Source organism: Lipotes vexillifer, unplaced genomic scaffold (assembly GCF_000442215.2).
Source record: "Lipotes vexillifer unplaced genomic scaffold, Lipotes_vexillifer_v1.1 scaffold741, whole genome shotgun sequence".
Taxonomy (NCBI): domain Eukaryota; kingdom Metazoa; phylum Chordata; class Mammalia; order Artiodactyla; family Lipotidae; genus Lipotes; species Lipotes vexillifer.
Genome location: NW_006796565.1, coordinates 680,662 through 700,432, shown reverse-complemented (window position 1 = coordinate 700,432; position 19,771 = coordinate 680,662). Strand labels below are relative to the sequence as shown.

Sequence of the window (19,771 nt, the reverse complement as noted above, 5' to 3'; positions counted from 1 at the left end):
TTCCCTACATATTCACACAATATAATTATCTAGAAACTCTAATATTTGAAGTCCATATTCAGTTTCACCAATAGTTTGACTAATAGCTATTGCTCCAACCCCATTCAATCTAGGATAATCCGTTTTATTTAGTTGTTTTATCTGTTTAATCTCTTCTAATCTGAATAGTGCCTCAGGTGAGGTTTTTTTTCCCTGTTTACTCTTCATGTCATTAACATTTTCAGAGGCCAGGCCATTCGTTTTACAGAATAAGTCTCAATTTGGATGTGATTAGATGAAATTTAAACATTTACTTTTTCGTGGGAGGGAGGAGTACTACATAGGTGATATTTGAAGCAGGACTTCTAATATCTCTGAGTAATGTCCTTTTATCATTTTTTCCTTTTAAAAAATTGTGGTAAAGCATACATAACAAAATTTGGCATCTTAACTGCTTTTAAATGTACAGTTCAGTGGCTTTGGTACATTCACATTGTTGTGTAACCATCAATAACAACCATCTGTGTGCAGAACTTTTTCCACCTTGCAAAACTGAAACTGTATACAGTAACACCCCAGTCCCCCTTTCCCAGCTCCTGGCAACCACCATTCTTTTTTCTGTCTCTGAGAATTTGACTACTCTGGGTACCTCATATAAGTGGAATCATACGGTGGTGTTTGTCCTTTTGTGACCGGCTTATTTATTTCATTTAGTGTAATGTCTTCAAGGTTTATCCATGTTGTAACTGTCAGAATTTCCTTCCTTTTTTTAAGTGTGAATAATGTTCCATTTTATTTATATGCCACATTTTGTTTATCCAGTCATCTGTTGATGGACGTAGCAGTATTTCTTGTTTTATCAAATTTGGCATTGACTTCCTATAACAGTATATAAGGGTTTAATTCATTTTTAAATAATAAAAGCAGAGCATACTCATTGCAGAGTATGTCAGAGGTAAGAAAAGCTGTGAAAAAATGTAGTTTATAATATCACTATCTAGAGGAAATCTCATATTTGTATTTTCAGTTTTTTAATATTTATTTTTGTGTAACTGAAATAATGTCCATTCTTTTTTGTTGTTGAATTTTACATTTTGAAGTAATTAAAATATTTTCATCTTTAAAAAAAATGAATGTGTAATATGACTTCGAGTTGCTGTACTTAAAGTTAACATAGCCCTTATTATTGGCCTTTGGGTTATTTGAAAAATTTTTATTCTGATAGTGTTTTTTTTTTTTGTGGTACGCGGGCCTCTCACTGTTGTGGCCTCTCCCGTTGCGGAGCACAGGCTCCGGACGCACAGGCTCAGCGGCCATGGCTCACGGGCCCAGCTGCTCCGCGGCATATGGGATCTTCCCAGACCGGGGCACGACCCCGTGTCCCCTGCATCGGCAGGCGGACTCCCAACCACTACGCCACCAGGGAAGCCCCTGATAGTGTTTTGATGAACAAAGTCGTCAGCATTTCTAATGATTTTCTCAGGTTCCCAGAAATGGGGTAACAGGATCAAATGATGGAAACGTGTCAAAGGTATTTTGTGCATGTTGGTATATTGCTGCTTGGAAGGACTGTACTGATTATATTCTCATCATCAGTGTAAGAGAGTACCTGTATAGCTGTGTCTTTGCTGATGTTTGTTATTAATGGAGGCAAGCTATCTCATTTAATTAGTCATTTGTATTTTTTCTGTGAATTGTTGATTTATATCTTTTGTCCATTTTCCTTTGTGATTTTATCAAGTTGTATCAAGTCTATATGAATATAAATAATGTATATATTAAAGATATATACCAGACATATTTGCACATTTTGTTTACCTTTTTTTTTTGTGGGGAGAGTTATAACATTTTATCTTTGTTTTTCATAGGTTTTTGGATCGAACTAAGGATTAAAATATTTTTTACAGATAATTTCCATTAATATGATTTATTAAATTCTTTCCCCATTGATTTGGGTGGTTCTGTCATATATAAAATGATTCTGCTTCATTTGTTTTGAGGCTCTTTATTTTGATGTTTTTTTTTTTACATCAGTATCACACTTTTGCTTAAACAATTATGGCTTTATTAGGTATCTTAAAATCTCAAAAGACAAAATGTCCAACCTGCTCCATCCTCCACTTGCTTTTCAGAATTGTCTTCATTTTCACCTTTTATTTGTTTGTTCGTCCATTCGTTTATGCATTCAGACGATCATTGAGTGTGCTTCCAAGCACCAGGAAAGAAGTCAGGGCTCTCAGTGAGCTTGTGGTCCAGTGAAGAAATAATTTAACAGGTCAATAATAGTGTGATAAGTTCAGGAAAGGAAGTATAGGGTGTTAGAGGAGGAGTATGTACCCTAATCTCATTTGGACATTTGGAGAGGGCTTTCGGGAAGAAGTGACATCTAAGCCAAAACCTTAGAAGAGGGAAAAGAGTGCCCTGTCAGAGGGAATTGCATTTGTTAAGACGTCAGAGGCAAGAGAGCGTGGCCCATCCATTCAACTGAAAGAAGTCTACAGGGCTGGGGTATAGAATGGGAGCTGGACCTTTCAAGGCCTTTTCATCTGATTGAAGATTTTTGCTCTTAATGTAAGGGCAATGGTAAACATTTGGAAGGAGACTGCCTTAATCTGATTTGTGGTTTGGAAAGCTCACTCTGGTCATAGCCTAGAGACTAGATTGGGAGGGGACAGCAGTGGAGGCAAGCAGACCTTTTAAGGAGGAAATTATAGCAATCCAGGTGAGAAAGAGTACGGCCTTGACCGAAGGTGGAGGCAGTGGAAAATGGGGTAAGGGGGATGTATTTGAGAGAGACTTTAAAAAGGTAGGATGGATAAAACTTGGAAGAATTGATATTGGGGCTGAGGGGAGAGTTAAGAAAGATACCCAGGTTTTTTGTTTGGACACTTGGGTTGGATAGCAGTATCATTTTTTCCTAAACGTAGAAAACATGAAAATCAGTTTTAGACATGCCACAGTGAGGATTCTGATGGGTTGTTGGTATGGGCCTGAAACTCTTTGGGGAAACGTCTACCATTCGGTGGTAGATCCACAGTTTTATGTGGATAGTTGTGGGGCCATGAGCATTAACGGAAGCTGTGGAACCTTCTCTTGCAGTAGCGAATTATAGGCACTTGTTTGTTTTGTGCTTCTCCTTGGGGACCACATCAAGATGCGCTAACTTTTAAATATCTCTTCCAATCTGATGATTCTGTCTTAATTACTATCAGTATTTTTGGCTAGAAGAAGAGTTATATGGACATAATCTGAATAGTATAAAGTTATGTTGTGAGAGGTTTTTCTTCTTATCTGTCCATCCCTTTTAAAATGCTTATTTACCCTCTAATTTTCCCACTGGTAAAAGAGAGTGGCTAGACTATTCAGTTCCTCTTAGAAGGCCAATCTAAAATAGCATAATTCTAAAAGTCTAATATTTGGTTTCAAATTTGGCCAGGATAACTTGACAGATGAAATTTTGACCAGAAGTCAAAAACTTTTGGGCTTGGTTTCAGTGCAGAAGGTGGTTTTGACATATACTATTTTACTTGACCAGAACCTTAGATTTTAAGAACTTTAATATCCCTTCAGTTGACTTTTTGGCAATATTTTAAGTAACCTTTCTGATTGTAACTCACATTTATCTTTAACCCATTAACACTGGTCCTCATCTCTGATCACCTTCCCAAAGATAACTTTGTGACATGTTCCTTTATATCCTTCCATTGTGCTTTTAGCAGTAATTCTTCCTGCATGGCAAGATCTTCTTTCTTATGAAGGTACTCAATCAATTCAGGTATTTTTTTTCATGACTTTGGGGATTTATATTTTCACAGCAGTTTGGTGGTTAACAATCTGATCAAAGATTTAAGGAGGTAAGAGCACCAAGGTATAAGCTACATTTGGCATAGTTTGTCATGGTTAATAATAGAACATTTAAAGGCCTTATTTAGAGATTATTTTGACTTCCCTATAATTTGAGTTTTTAATTTTTCTGAAGAGGATATTTTCAGGAGTTCCCTGGTGGCCTCATGGTTAGGATTCTGGGCTTTCACTGCTTTCAATCCCTGGTTGGGGAACTGAGATCCTGCAAGCCGCACGGTGTGGCAATCAATCAGTCAATCAATAAATGTTTTCATAATGGAGTAAGTTTATTGAATGAATTGAATAGAAACCCATCGTGATAAAGTATAGATTAGATTAAGAATTTATTTCCAATTTGTGGTTTTCATCTCTTGGTTTTTTTTGAAAAGATTATTGTTCAGTAGCACTATTCTAGGAATAGAAATGGTAGATTTTAACTTGTTGCCTTTGGTTATTATGTAAAAAATGCATCTGGGAGGTGATTTGTTTGGTCTGCTCGAACTATTTTTGGGATTGCCATAGCTTGTGTCTACTTAAGATACATATAAAAATATTGAGGTCATTTTATTTAAAAAGAAGGTCATGTTTGAGTATTGAAAGAGATTGCTGTGTCTGTCTAAGCCGAGTTTGTCTTTGAACTATAGCCAAATGGTTAGGAGTATGAAGAAAAAGTATAACTGGGTGGTATAGTTTCCTTTTTAATATGCAAAGACAGTTAAATGAATTAAACTCTGAATAGAGGAAAACTACCCAGACCTCGTAGCCACCCACATCTGCATCTTTCTACTGACCATGGTAAAGGACATTCTGAACATTACCACTTAAAACTAACTTTTCTCTTTAAGGGCTCCTGAAATTGTGCCAGCTGACTCCAAGTCCACCCTGACCCCACAGCATAAACCATGCTGTGATGTCACAGCTACCATAGAACTCCAGGGTAGTGTTGAGCTGGCCCATGTGGGCTCAGGTAAGTCCTGGCTTTTTTTTTACCATTTGGCATTCTTTTCAAAGTTAGTTACCATTATGGTTTCATGTCAAAAGAAACAAGGCAAAACTTTGAAAATGGTGCCATATATGGGGGAAAAAATAAGTCTGTTTTCTAAACATCTATGAGCCAGCTCCATATTCTAACCAACGGAGTTCCATAGTAGCTGTGAAGTGTCCCCAGTGAGTTGTGACCCGTGACTTCAAAATACGTTAAATTCTACTCCTGGCCCAGCTTACAGAACAATATGAGCTTTTCTTAAATTTTTTTTTATTTTTATAATTTCACTTACTCTCGGGTCTTTAGGCTTTTAAGGTATATTAACTTTCCTTTATCTGTAATTATGCACCACCACTTAGCTAGTTGTGTAGTTCACTCAATTTTGAATGTATATTGATACAGCAGGTTAGTTTTATAAAGTTAATCTTCTTAGAGTGCCTTCAGCTGTCTTTTTTTTAAAACAGTGGGCACTTGGTTTATTTATCTGCCTGAGAATCTATTTTGAATTTCAAATAACATCCTACAGCTTGGCTTGGGTTGTTATTCTTTTTAAATTTATTTATTTATTTGTTTATGGCTGTGTTGGGTCTTCGTTTCTGTGCGAGGGCTTTCTCTAGTTGTGGCAAGCGGGGGGCCCTCTTCATCGCGGTGCGCGGGCCTCTCACTATCGCGGCCTCTCTTGTTGTGGAGCACAGGCTCCAGACGCGCAGGCTCAGTAGTTGTGGCTCACGGGCCTAGTTGCTCCGTGGCATGTGGGATCTTCCCAGACCAGGGCTTGAACCCGTGTCCCCGGCATTAGCAGGCAGATTCTCAACCACTGCGCCACCAGGGAAGCCCTCAGCTGTCTTTTTAATTTGCCTTCATAACATGGAAGAGGAAGGGACAGAACATTTAATATTTAACATTTGTTAAATTTTCAAAACAACATATTAAGATGCTTTAGTTACTCTTGGAGATAGTGTGATATGTCAGTAACCTAGAAAGCATGTGTATGTCACCTCTTTCTCTTCTGCTGGAACTTTCCCGCTTTTTCCTGATCTTTGTTACATTAAGTGAGGTTTTACCACTTAGATTTATTTACTGTATTTTCCTACCTACCAACTCTTTTACTTTTTTTCTGCTTTCCGTTTTATTCCGTAATCTTAAAAGGTGGTAAAAATGTAATGTTATGTGAAGAACTCAGACATTTTCTAAGTTGTTTTGCATATAATCTGATGCTCCCCCCCCCCCCCCCCCCGCCAAGTCCGCCAAGTAGAAAACATGTGGTAGCTAAAACTTAAATTATCTCAGTATAGGCCACATTCTTTAGACACCACGTTTACAGTGCAAACCCATCTGTGAAGAAACTTTAATCACTGGCTCCTCTTGAGCAGTGTGTAACAGAGATACAACAAATATTAGGACAATTGATTGACATTCTCATGAAATTTGTAATAAATTTACTCATCTTTGTAGCCAAAAACTCACCAGTAACTGAAACTGTGAGCTCTAAATTATGGTTAATGAAAAGAATGGAATTATATATTTCCAAACATTAGACAATAAAATAGTTTTCTCTTAAATATTATTTTGTCCCTATACTTAAATTTGTGTTTTTCATGTTCTGGAAAGTTTGGAGGTTTTTTATGCTGTGATGAATAGAGAACAGAATCTCTATTCTGTTCACCCTCATTTTCTGCCCTCCTGTGTATATTCCATGCTAGGGGGGGCAGGAATCCCTATTTGCAGTTTAGTGCAGAGCTTGTGGTCAGGGGAAATAATGGTTTTTTATGTCTTGGATTAGGCCAAATAGAAGTCCAGTTTTTGTGTTTGTATGTCAGCTTTATTGAGATACAATTCACGTACCATGCAGTTCATTATTTGAAGTTCTGTTTTCATTAAAAACGTTTAGTTTGAAGGCAGACTATAAATCATAACTCCAAAGCACAGTTGCTGACTTTGTTGTGCTGTTTGGTCTGTAATCCTCCCCACCTTCGGCTAGCTAATTAGTTTCTAATTACAGAAATCCTTCAGAAACATTAGAGAGGAAATGAATTCTTAAGCAAGTATTTCTAAGATGAGATTCTTTCAGACATCAGTTATTTGATGAGTTAGCTAAAAATAGTGAAGACACTGATTTAAAAGATCTCCCCTCCCTCCAACCAAAAGAACAAAGTTAGTTGACGTTTACCTTTAGATTACTTCATCTTTGTCTTTGGGAAACAAAAAAATATATGTGTGTATTTACACACACACACACACACACACACACACGCATATACATGTACTGTGCAGGTCTTCCTCTTTATCTTTTCAGGTAAATCAGACTTTTTGGTCCTTGTGTTGCTTTTGGAAGTGCCTAGAACATTTCTTACATCATACAAAGAAATTTTATAAATATATATTTTTATTTTTATTTATTTTTTTTTTTTATTTTTATTTTTCTTGCGTTATGCGGGCCTCTCACTGTTGTGGCCTCTCCCATTTGCGGAGCACAGGCTCCGGACGCGCAGGCTCAGCGGCCACGGCTCACGGGCCCAGCGCTCCGCGGCATGTGGGATCCTCCCGAAACGGGGCACGAACCCGCGTCTCCTGCAACGGCAGGCGGACTCTCAAGCACTGCGCCACCAGGGAAGCCCTAAATATATATTTTTAGGTTGAAGCTAAAAACTGTAAAAGGTGTGGTGATACTGCACACACCTAGAAATAGTTATTAATAGTTTTGATAGAACTGAAGTGAACAGTAGTTGCCTTCATAAGGAAATATATACACACGAAAGGAAATGGAGTAGGGCATGTTCAGTTTGAAAAAAATGTACGGCATTAAATTATTCAAAAAGTTATGAGCGCTACTAAATTACTCTCATCTGTTCATTGAAACAAGTTACGCAGATTTTAGATTTGTGTGTCTGTTCGTCAGGTTTGCCCTTTTGAGAAGGTTCACCTACCCATGTCTCATGCCAACTATATTACATTTTAGCCTTGATGATTTCTCCAGGGCACTAAGCCTTGTAAGGGTATGTTGAAGGCCTTTATGTATCGCAGTGGGGGCTATAGCTGTCCTTAGGTGTTTATATTGAGGAATGTATTAACCTACGTTGCTGTGAAAATAAAAATTTCTGTAAGGTACTCTCATTTGAAATCATGGATTGTTAACCTGAAAAATATATGTTTCAGGGGGAGGGGGTCATTTTTCTGGCGAGAGGATCTAGTTTTGCAGAAGGGATCTTTGATCCCAGAGTTGGAACACTTGGAAGCTGGCTTTTTATGGCTCACAAATGTGATGAAGGACTGTTTTGAGTGTGGGAATCATGTTTTTACTGTCTTTATGTTTCTCACAGTGCCCAGCATATTGCTTTATGTGTCATGGCCATTTGGTGAATGTGGAAATTATCATTTTAAAGCTTTGTTATTTTTAATAACAGGGGAACTTGTTGCATTGTACCAATCTGTAATAATCTAAGGAATAGGTCTTATTTATCTAATTCCTAATTCAAGATAGCAGTTTAAAATGCTTTTTTTAAAGTACCCAGGAATATTTCTAGCTAGTAGTAGCATTTTATGTAACAAATTTTTCTTGATGTAATTTAGGAAACAAAGTTATTTAGTCCTACAGTCTTGTGTGTGTGTGTGTGTGTGTGTTTAATACTATTTGTGGTAAATTTGAAGCTAACCTACACCTTCAGTTTTTGCCAAGGCTATTTATTATCCATAGATGTACTGTACTGCTTAGTAAATAGGATTTTTGTCATTACCTAACATTAATTTGTGTTAAGAATAATAGCATGGTTCAGTGGGAATGGAAAGTTCTTTATAGATTTGGAAAAATGGATACTTGTTTTGTATCTCTACTCCCCAACTGGTTTATAGTGTTTTATTTTAGCCTGTTTCTGTTCAGAATCATCTAGCTCAAGTTTTACTGTATTAATAATTCTTAATGGGTGTAAGGAAGACTTGGCTAAGAGAAATTCTGAAGTCAAAATATTGCTAACTTTTACTTACATTAAAAATGGTTTTGACTGCTCTAAATCGTCTCCAAGCTAACAAAAACAGTAGTGTGGAAGGCTCAGCATTTGTTTTGATCCAGCTTTAAAAATGCAGCATAGGGAATTCCCTGGCAGTCCAGTGGTTAGGACTTGGTGCTTTCACTGCTGTGGGCCTGGGTTTGATCCCTGGTCCGGGAGCTAAGATCCCGCAAAGCTGCCCAGTGCGCCAAAAAAAAAAAAAAGAAAGGCAGAATAAAGGGCAAAAGCAGCCCAACACCAACGGGAAGCACATCCCTGTCTCCTTGGTTTCTGCAGAGCCAGGACCAGAACAGGAACTTAGTGTCTTTTGTGAAGTCTAGTTACTCACACTAGATTGTTGATCTTTGATCCAATTAATATATTCTAATAATTTCTCTAAACATTACCAGAGCATGGAACCAGCACTAATGTGATGGTAAGTGCCTAACTAGGCAGTTCTAATTCTGGAAGGAAATGAAAAGGAAAGGAATACACTATAATTTTCCTTATATTCTTTTTTTTTTTTTGCGGTACGCGGGTCTCTCACTGTTGTGGCCTCTCCCCTTGCGGAGCACAGGCTCCGGACGCGCAGGCTCAGTGGCCATGGCTCACGGGCCCAGCCGCTCCCCGGCATGTGGGATCCTCCCGGACCGGGGCACGAACTCATGTCCCCTGCATTGGCAGGCGGACTCTCAACCACTGCACCACCAGGGAAGCCCAATTTTTCTTACATTCTATAGGACATTTAAATGATGCCCCGGAATCCAGGAAGCACAGAGAATCAGAGTTTAGAGTGAATGCTACAGGTTTATGCTTTTTGAAGAAAAATAAAATTGAACTTTTTTCTGTCTTGATGCTTGTTTTAGGGGTTGTAGAAGGTGATTTAGCTGCTATAGAAGCATACAAATCATCAGGAGGGGACATTGCCCGTCAGCTCACTGCAGATGAAGTGCGCTTGCTGACCCGTCCTTCGGCTTTCGATGTTGGCTATACTCTGGTACATCTGGCTATACGTTTTCAGAGGCAGGATATGCTAGCAATATTGCTTACAGAGGTGAGTGTGACATTTTGATAAAACATTCTTTTATATGAAGGAAATGTGTTCTTTAGTTTTCATTTTTGATGTTATAATGTTTCTCAGTTCTTAAATGTTTTAGATTCAGTCTTCTGTCTTCTTTTAAAAATGACATTAAACTTAGACTTCAACAGAAGTAAATAATTTTTAAGGATATGTGTTTTTAAAACAGGACATTTTGCTACAATATTTGAGTCATATGTTTGACTTAAAAAAAACTGGAATGTACCTGTCATTCAACTAACATTTATTGAGTACCTACTATGTGCCAGGCACTGTGCATAAAAGGGGTATAATTGTGAAGACATTGGCTCTTCCTTCAGTGAATCTCCAGGTACGGTTATTCTATAGAGAGTGCAAGTTTTGTTTTTTCCAAAAAAATTTTTCTTTCTTTCTCTCTTTCTCTACCTTTTTCTTTCTCCCCCTCTCCCCCTCTCCCCCTCTCCCTCGGGTCTTCGTTGCTGCGAGCGGGCTTTCTCTAGTTGTGGTGAGCGGGGACTCCTCTTCGTGTGGTGTGCGGGCTTCTTGTTGCGGTGGTTTCTCTTGCTGCGGAGCACGGACTCTAGGCATGCGGGCTTCAGTAGTTGTGGCACACAGGCTCAGTAGCTGTGGTTCGCGGGCTCTAGAGCGTAGGCTCAATAGTTATGGCGCATGGGCTTAGTTGCTCTGCGGCATGTAGGATCTTCCCGGACCAGGGCTTGAATCTGTGTCCCCTGGATTGGAAGGCAGATTCTTAACCACTGCACCACCAGGGAAATCCCCAGAGTGCAGTTTCAGAGATGTAAATGCCAGGTGCTGTGGAGAGTGCTTGAGAAAGTGTTTTGAGGTATCTTACCTTCTTACCTGTAGCAGGTAACATTTTAGCTCAGAGTAAAATGAAGGAAGGAGTAGGAGGAATTAGCCTCAAACAGTAGGTGGAGAGAAGGGAGTTGAGGAAACATTTTATTCAGAGGCAAGGGCGGTGGTATTTGTGGCAAATTTGGAACTCGCAGGTAGCTCAGCAGGGATGTGATGGCGAAGGGGAAGTGAGAGGCAAGTGGGGGACGCAGTGTGAAGGATCTTCTAGGCCAAAGAATTTGAAAATTATTCTGAGGGCAGAATAAGCCTTTAAAAAGGGTTAGGTAGAGGGGCAGGGGAGTGACAAGATCAGACTGTGTTTTGGCTGCTCACTTTAATTTTTTTATTTTTTATTTTATTTTTTGTGGTATGCGGGCCTCTCACTGTTGTGGCCTCTCCCGTTGCGGAGCACAGGCTCCGGACGCGCAGGCTCAGTGGCCATGGCTCATGGGCCCAGCCGCTCCGCAGCATGTGGGATCTTCCTGGACCGGGGCACGAACCCGTGTCCCCTGCATCGGCAGGTGGACTCTCAACCACTGTGCCACCAGGGATGCCCGGCTGCTCACTTTAGAGAGGGGCAAGCCTGGTAGCAGGACACGGCAGTGATGCTGGCAGGAACTCTGCTGGGGCAGTAGTGGCAACAGCAAAAGGAAGAAGTGGGCTAGTTTGAGAGAGATGCTGGTGATGTAGGCAGAACTACGTGGATAGATTGGCCATGGGGAGTAATGGTGAGTTAGGGGTCAGAGTTGATTCTGGGGTTTCTGGATTAAATAACTAGGTACCTGTTACAAATGACAGAGGTTGCAAATGAATTAGGATGTGACTATATTATCCAGGTAATTTTTTTAAAAAGTATTTGTTCATTTATTTATGCAGCTCCACATCTTATTTGCGGCACGTGGGATCTTTAGTTGCAGCATGCAGGATCTTTAGTTGTGGCATGTGGGATCTTTAGTTGTGGCATGCAGGATCTTAGTTGCAGCATGTGGACTTTTTAGTTGTGGCATGCAGACTCTTAGTTGCGGCATGCAGACTCTTAGTTGCGGCATGCAGACTCTTAGTTGCGGCACACGGACTGTTAGTTGCAGCATGCATGTGGGATATAGTTCCCTGACCAGGGATCAAACCCAGGCCCCCTGCCTTGGGAGTGTGGAGTCTCACCCATTGGACCACCAGGGAAATCCCCAGGTAATTTTTTTTTTAATGATAAGAGAAATAGGGTAAAAGTGCAGAGAGTTAGATCAGTTGTGGATTCAAATCCAATTTGGTCAGTATACTCCTGTGTATGCTTGCTTGCACATTTAAGTTCGCCAGTATCTGGGAACATTTATGTACAAAGCATGGGGTGAGGGGATTAATAAATATGAACGTTAGATGAAAGCATGATTGAGATGGCTAGCCATGTGTTTAGTTTGGTAAGAGTCCAGTGTAACCAGGGGCACCTGATAGAGCAAAGGAGGGCTTGAGAGACAGCCATGCTGAAAACAAAGGGCAGGCTTATTGAGGATAAGGGAGAAGGGGACTGTTTGAAAAGCAGCTGTGTGATTAGAGAGACCAGAGTTCTGGAACGTGGGGTGGAACAGTAAGTAGTTCCTGTGGTATCTGAGGTCTGGCTGCATTCGTGTTGTGATGCCCAGCTGTGTACTGGAAGGGCCGGCACGTGGAGTTATAGTTGCTGGTGGTGGCTGGAGACAGGAGAGAGAAGGCAGCTGTGAACCAAGGCTCAAGTCTTTAGGGGATACATAGGTTTCTCTCAGGCTGGTAGAGGACTATGTGAAGGTTCTGGAGGGACTGGTGTAAGTTACTGGCCTCCTAAGAGCATTCTGGGGACTAACAGCAGGAAGACGGTAGAACCCCAGTGTGTTTATTATTTACTGCTGTGTAACAAATCCCCGCAAAACTTAGCAACTTAAGACAGCAAACACTTGTTATCACAGTTTCTGAGAGTAAGGAGTCCAGGAGCAGCTTAGCTGAATGATTTTGGCTCAAGGTCTCATGCGGTTACAAACTGCCAGGGGCTCTACGGGGACTAGAGGATCTGGTTCCAAGTACACTCACCTGGTTGTTGGCAGGAGGCTTCAAATCCTTGTTACGTGGGCCCCTCAGTAGGGCTGCTTGTGATGTGGTAGCTGGTTTCACCTAGAGCAAGTGATCCAAGAGAGGGAGAGAGCATGAGAGAATGATTCAAGCAGAAACTGTAGTGTCTTTTCTATATAACCTAATGTAGGAAGTGATATACTATAATTTTTGCTATATTCTGTGGTACACAGAGACCACCCTGGTACAAGATGGGGGAGGTGGAAAGGAGGCTTGTTCTAGGGGAAGAACAAAATCAGTGATGGAATTTAGTCTCAATGGAGTAGGCACTCTACAGGACAGAACTGAAGGGGCCAGTAGGGAGACTGGAAGGGGGAGAGTATGAGTCTGGACTAAGGGATGTGTCTGCAGACAGGGCACAGAGCCAAGTACTTTTGTGATGGGAACAGGAGAACATTATATTTTGGGAATATGTGTCTGGGCTAGGGGGTTTAATTGGATTTTAGATAATGGATGCTGTTTATAGTCTGGTGGAACCTATGGACTTCTTCTCAAAATACTGTTTTTAAATGTATAAAATAAAAAATAGGATTACAAAGGAAATCATTTATATTAAAGTAGTTATCAGAATATTAAATATATGTGATGTAAAGAAAATGCATTTTAGGGCTTCCCTGGTGGCGCAGTGGTTGAGAATCTGCCTGCCGATGCAGGGGACACGGGTTCATGCCCCGGTCTGGGAAGATCCCACGTGCCGCGGAGCAGCTGGGCCCGTGAGCCATGGCCGCTGAGCCTGCGCGTCCGGAGCAACGGGAGAGGCCACAACAGTGAGAGGCCCGTGTACAGCAAAAAAAAAAAGAAAGAAAAGAAAATGCATTTTAAATGTAGGCAAGAGGTTAGTGAAAATGAAGGATTTAAATTTAATTGTAATTCCTATTCTAATTCATGGTCCCTTCCCAAGTTCATGGACCCTAGGTTAACCAGTAGCCTAAGGAGATGGTTGAGACTCATGAGGTTGGAGAGGCTAGAACAGCGGTCCCCAACCTTTTTGGCATCAGGGACCAGTTTCGTTGAAGACAGTTTTTCCACAGACGGTGGGGAGGGGAGGCGGGAGTGGGGGATGGTTCAGGCGGTAATGAGAACGATGGGGGCGACAGGTGAAGCATGGCTCGCTCGCTGCTCACCTCCTGCTGTGCAGCCCGGTTCCTAACAGGCCGTAGACTGGTACCAGTCCATGGCCCGGGGGTTGGGGACCCCTGGGCTAGAAGATGAGAGGCAGGCCTCAGGGACATATGCTTAAGGATGGTGGCGGGAGAAGGAAGCTTAGAGGCCAATCACCAGCTGTAAGGTTTCTCTTGAGGTGTTTGCAGTATTCAGGTTTCAGTCCAAGTTGTTTTTGAAAAAAATCTTCCCAGGATTTTGGAAAGGGGCCGGGGGTTAGCACATTGGGATAAGCTATTTTTGAATTTACTTTTGAGATGCATTTTAATGCTTTGACTTGAGAAATAGTCCATTATATTCTAAAAATATTTAATATTTGGTTTTCCACAGTTTTAGTGTTGCTTAGATTGGGCTCATGGAGATAAGATGTGGTGACAATTTCATTGTTACTGGTAATCCTGGCTAGTAAAGTTTAGGAGAATTGAGTTTTTGTATAGTTTTCAGAATAGGATGTCTAATGGTTGCGTTGGGTATGCAGGGTTTTTGAAATACTGTTTACTTACCTTAATAGTAATTAACAATTAAGCTGTCCACGTGTGTTATGTAGATGACATTATCAGTAAAACTTATTCTTTGTGTGGCTTGTTGGAAGATCTGCTGCTCCAAGCCCCACTTGTGACTGGAAGTCTGCATTCAGGAAGGTCGTCCAGGTTAGTGGCTGCATCTGTAGTGACAGCAGAGAACAGAGCTAACTGGTTCGCTCAGGGTCCTACCAGACTCATTTCCTCTTTAGCAGATACCTTGGATTTCAGAATTCTCTGTATATAGATTTCTTGAGCTCCGCAAAAGGAGTACAAGTTAAATGTAAGATAATGTCTTTTCATCGTTTGTTGTTATTCATCATTTAAAAAGGACAGGAAAGTTCTAGCCACCTCCTTGTTTAGGGGTTCTCTGTGGTAGTGCTCACTACACCGGTGCTCAGATTTCATTCCCGTCGAATTGTACTACTGCAGAGATTTGTTGTCTGTTTTACACTCGGAGAAGCCAGATGCTTTTTTAAGAAATTAAGAATTGGGCTTCCCTGGTGGCGCAGTGGTTGAGAGTCCGCCTGCCGATGCAGGGGACATGGGTTCGTGCCCCGGTCCGGGAAGATCTCACATGCTGCAGGGCGGCTAGGCCCGTGAGCCATGGCCGCTGAGCCTGCGTGTCCGGAGCCTGTGCTCCGCAACGGGAGAGGCCACAACAGTGAGAGGCCCGCGTACCGCAAAAAAAAATTAAGAATTATAGGGACTTCCCTGGCGGTCCAGTGGTTAAGATGCCGTGCTTCCACAGCAGGGGGTGCGGGTTTGATCCCTGGTCAGGGAACTAAGATCCCGCATGCTGTGTGGTGCGGCCAAAAAACAGAAAAAAAAAAAAATCAGAATTGTAACAAGTGGGGAGGGATTTGAAGTCATTGGGAACTAACCCTTTAAAGGTTGGGAATCCGCCTGCCAGTGCAGGGGACATGGGTTTGATCCCTGGTCCAGGGAGATCCCACATGCCGTGGAGCAACTAAGCCCATGCTCCACAACTACTGAGTGCTCTAGAGCCCATGAGCAACAACTACTGAGCCTGTGCTCTAGGGCCCATGTGCTGCAACTACTGAGCCCACGTGCCTAGAGCCTGTGCTCCTCAACAAGAGAAGCCACCACAATGAGAAGCCCGCGCACCACACAAAGAGTAGCCCCCTCTCACTGCAACTAGAGAAAGCCTGCGGGCAGCAAGACCCAACACAGCCAAAAAAAAAAATCACTCGGGAGGTGGTTGAAAATACATATTCTGGGGCCGCATCCTTATAGTGCTGAACCTGTGCTCTAGATCCCGCGCTACTGAAGCCCGCGTGCCTAGAGCCCGTGCTCCGCAACAAGAGAAGCCACTGCAATGAGAAGCCCGCGCACTGCAATGAAGAGTAGCCCCCGTTCGCCGCAACTAGAGAAAGCCCGCGCATAGCAATGAAGACCCAACACAACCAAAAATAACTAAAAATAAATAAATTTATTTAAAAAAATCATGCTTTTCTTTACTCTAAGTCAAAGTACTTGAAATATTCTTAACAGAGCAGAAGAGTGTTTGTACTTTCCTCTTTCTCCGTGAGCTAGAATTCCCTGTTTTTTAATAAGAATGTTTTTATTAGGGGCATGATGGTTATTCTTACTTTGTTTTTTGTCCTCCCTCCCCCTCCTATGATGAATGTTTGTGAACAACTTCATTTTACATAAATTTTTATATGCATCTTTGTGTATTTCCTTGGGATAAACTCCACTAGAAAGTAGAACTACTGAGTTGAGAGGGTAAAGCATTTTTATCACTGTTTTCCAGGGAAGTTGTACTGATATATACTTATACTATTGAGGAAATAACACCCAGTACCTCATATATTTAAAACAAAAACACCTTGAGTTACTGGGAAATTTTGGTAATTTCTTTTATACACTATTGTTTTCTGCTTCCACTGATGATAAATGAGATGTAGAGGAAAGTTTCTTTTGTATTTAAGGTGTCTCAACAAGCCGCAAAGTGTATTCCAGCAATGGTGTGTCCTGAACTGACGGAGCAAATCCGGCGTGAGATAGCTGCCTCTCTTCATCAGAGAAAGGGGGATTTTGCTTGCTATTTCCTAACTGACCTTGTAACATTTACGTTGCCAGCAGGTAACTCCAAATCTCTGTGTGAAAATAAATTTCAACTTTATATTACAATTTTTAAATGCCTGAATGAAAATGTTTCTGTTAGAAAACAGATAACTTAGCTACTATATGTGGATCTTAAATTACTTGATTACCCTGTTTTACTGGAAGTGACCAGTACAGGGGCCATTTATAAACTAATGCCTTAGAGCTGACAGGAAGACAGCAGCTGATAATAAGTGACTTCTTTGTGGGCCTTAGATATTTTAAAAAGTCTGTTTTATCCATTTATTTTTCTCTTTGTTTTTATTTTAGGATATTATCAGTCTGCTTTTTTTTCTTTTTCTTTTCATAGATAACTATTGGTTACCTGATATTAGGAGATAAGATCAGAACATGGGTTTTTGATGGGTAGAGTCAAGTTATTTGAGTCAAAGATACTGGCATTCTTTTGAAAGTGTCATTACTTTCTTCACTTACTACGTTAATTTCTACTATATTGGTGAAGCAACTTTCTATTTTTCAGTTCCATGACAAGTGGAAATGTCTTCCAGGCTGTTTTTTGTCAGTTGGCATTGAATAAATGCAGTAAACACCAAAAGGTTCTAAATAAAACTTATATTTTGGTTTTGAGTGTTTTGAGCTTTTTTTTATATTGAGATATGAACAGAGGTATTTACAAAATGGTAGAAAATAACAACTAAGCTTTTAAAAATCAGACAAATTTCATTTGAAATGCACTCTGTATATTTAAACTTAGTACTTCAAGTGATGATTAGATTTTAAGTTGAAAATAGTTCTAAGGTTAAAACATTTTTGTAAGGGTAATGCTTCTTACTCTAGACTACTCAATTAGTAAACTGAACAGGGAGCATAGAGAATTTGAGAAGGTGAGGAAAACAGAAATCTGCGTGCCAAAGTGAATGGCTCAGTAACTTGTATAAGGAGATTCTAAAATCTGAAAATAACAGTCCTGAGCAGAGGTTGAGTGTGGGGGAAAGAGAACAGACAAAAATTTGTTTGTTTGTTGTTGTTATTGTTATTTTAACTTGAATATTAGATAGCTTTGTTCTTTTTTCTTTTGTTTCAACTTTATTAAATTATAATTGACATAGGAAATTGTAAAATATTTAAAATGTACTTTGTGGTGATTTGATTTATACATACATTGTGAAAGTTAACTGTTAATTAACTAGATTCCCCCCATCTAGTTAATTAACACATTCATCACCTCACATTTATTTATCTATTTATATTTTGGGTGAGAACATTAAGTTTTGTTCTCTTAGTGAATTTCATTTGTACAATACAGTGTTACTGACTATTGTTACTATGTTTTGCATTTAATCCTAGCTGTCTTCATTTTATGGTTTATCATTTGTACTCTTTTAGCAATTTCTCCCTATCCCTTCCTGCCTTGCCCCTGGCAGCTGCTTTTCTACTCTCTGTTTCTATGAGTTTGACTTTTTTTTTTTAAGATCCCATATGTAAGTAATACCATACAATATTGGTCTTTCTCTGTTGAGCTTATTTCACTTAGCATAATGTCTCCAAGGTCCTTCTGTATGTTGCAAATGGCATGATTTTCTTCTTTCTCATGGCTTAATAATACTGCATTGTATAGATATATCACATCTACTTTATTTATTCACCTATTGATAGACACTTAGGTTGTTTTCATATTTTGGCTGTTGCGAGTAATGCTGCAACCAACATGGGTACAAATACCTTTTCGATACCCTGTTGTCATATCCTTTGGCTGTGTACCCAGAAGTGAGATTGCTGGGTCATATGATAGTTTTAAGTTTTTGAGGATACTTCATACTGTTTTCCATAGTGACTGCACGAGTTTGCATTCCCACCACTGGTGCACAAGGGTTCCCTTTTCTCCACGTTCTCATCAACATTTGTTATCTCTTGTTGTTTTGATAATAGCTATATATAATTACTGGTCCAAATGATTTTCTTTTTATTGTTTGTAGATAGATCACAGTTTTGATAATGAAGTACAGAAAGGAAATATTTTACACCTCATACACACACACACACACACACACACACACACACACACGAGATACATGCATGTTTTTTAAAAGAAGCTATTCGACAGCCTTCGGTGGAAAGGGAGTTATTTTAGAGGAAGTTACTGTTAGATGCTGGCATCAAATTTTTTCAGTTATGAGACATATAAAGATTTTTTAAATCTGGTTTTTCTTTGTAGATATTGAAGACTTGCCTCCAACAGTCCAAGAAAAATTATTTGATGAGGTGCTTGATAGAGATGTTCAAAAAGGTAAGCATGGAATTAATGAGTATAATTTATCTTTTATTGATTTCAGTAAACTTTTTGCTTTGTAAGCTTTGGAATAGTTTGGTGTATGGTCAACATAGTTTATTTCTACTTTAAATTGAAAATGTAAAGTCCTTAAGAACAGTGTTGTATTGTGCTGTTAGAAGTGCTCATTCATAGCTCTTAACTGTGGTAGAGTGAATAAAGGTATAAACATTTTTGAACCTTGGTTTTCTGTTTCCTATTCTAGAATGAGTATATTTTCATATTAAAATTTTTTAGAAAATAAATCATGAAGAATTTAAAAATGGAGTAAATTATTCTAGAGCCTTAAGGCGATTATTCTAGAGCCTTAAGGTGTTTCAACTACTCAAAGGTTTATATTTCAATTGATCAGAATTATTTAGGTGTTTATTAGTAAATTACATACTAAATCTATTAACTTCTAGAGAATAGGTTCTTCCACTGAATATTTCTTAATTGCAGAAGCATGAAAATGAACATTTTATTTATTTATTTACTTATTTATATTGAAGTATAGTTGATTTACAATATTGTGTTAATTTCTGCTGTACAACAAAGTGATTCAGTTATACATACATTCTTTTTTATGTTCTTTTCCATTATGGTTTATCACAGGATATTGAATATAGTTCCCTGTGCTATACAGTAGGACCTTGTTATCTATCCATCCTGTATATACTAGTTTGCATCTGCTTACCCCAAACTCCCACCCCCCTTCCCCATTAGCAACCACAAGTCTGTTATCTATGTCTGTGAGTCTGTTTCTGTTTCGTAGATAAGTTGATTTGTGTCGTATTTTAGATTCCACATATAAGTGATATCATATGGTATTTGTCTTTCTCTTTCTGACCTACTTCACTTAGTATGATAATCTCTAGGCCCATCCATGTT

The 19,771-nt window shown here is 39.7% G+C and overlaps 1 protein-coding gene across 2 annotated transcripts in view; it reads left to right on the top strand.

The window, feature by feature from the left end:
* The window catches only part of ZRANB1 (zinc finger RANBP2-type containing 1), a 44,732-nt gene that overhangs the window by 11,170 nt on the left and 13,791 nt on the right, over nt 1–19,771 (top strand). For both annotated transcript variants that reach the window (XM_007468728.1, XM_007468727.1), the window contains 3 exons: nt 9,657–9,844; nt 16,437–16,590; nt 18,788–18,859. In XM_007468728.1, the coding sequence (XP_007468790.1) occupies nt 9,657–9,844; nt 16,437–16,590; nt 18,788–18,859 (414 nt within the window). The remainder of the gene's footprint in view (nt 1–9,656; nt 9,845–16,436; nt 16,591–18,787; nt 18,860–19,771) is intronic.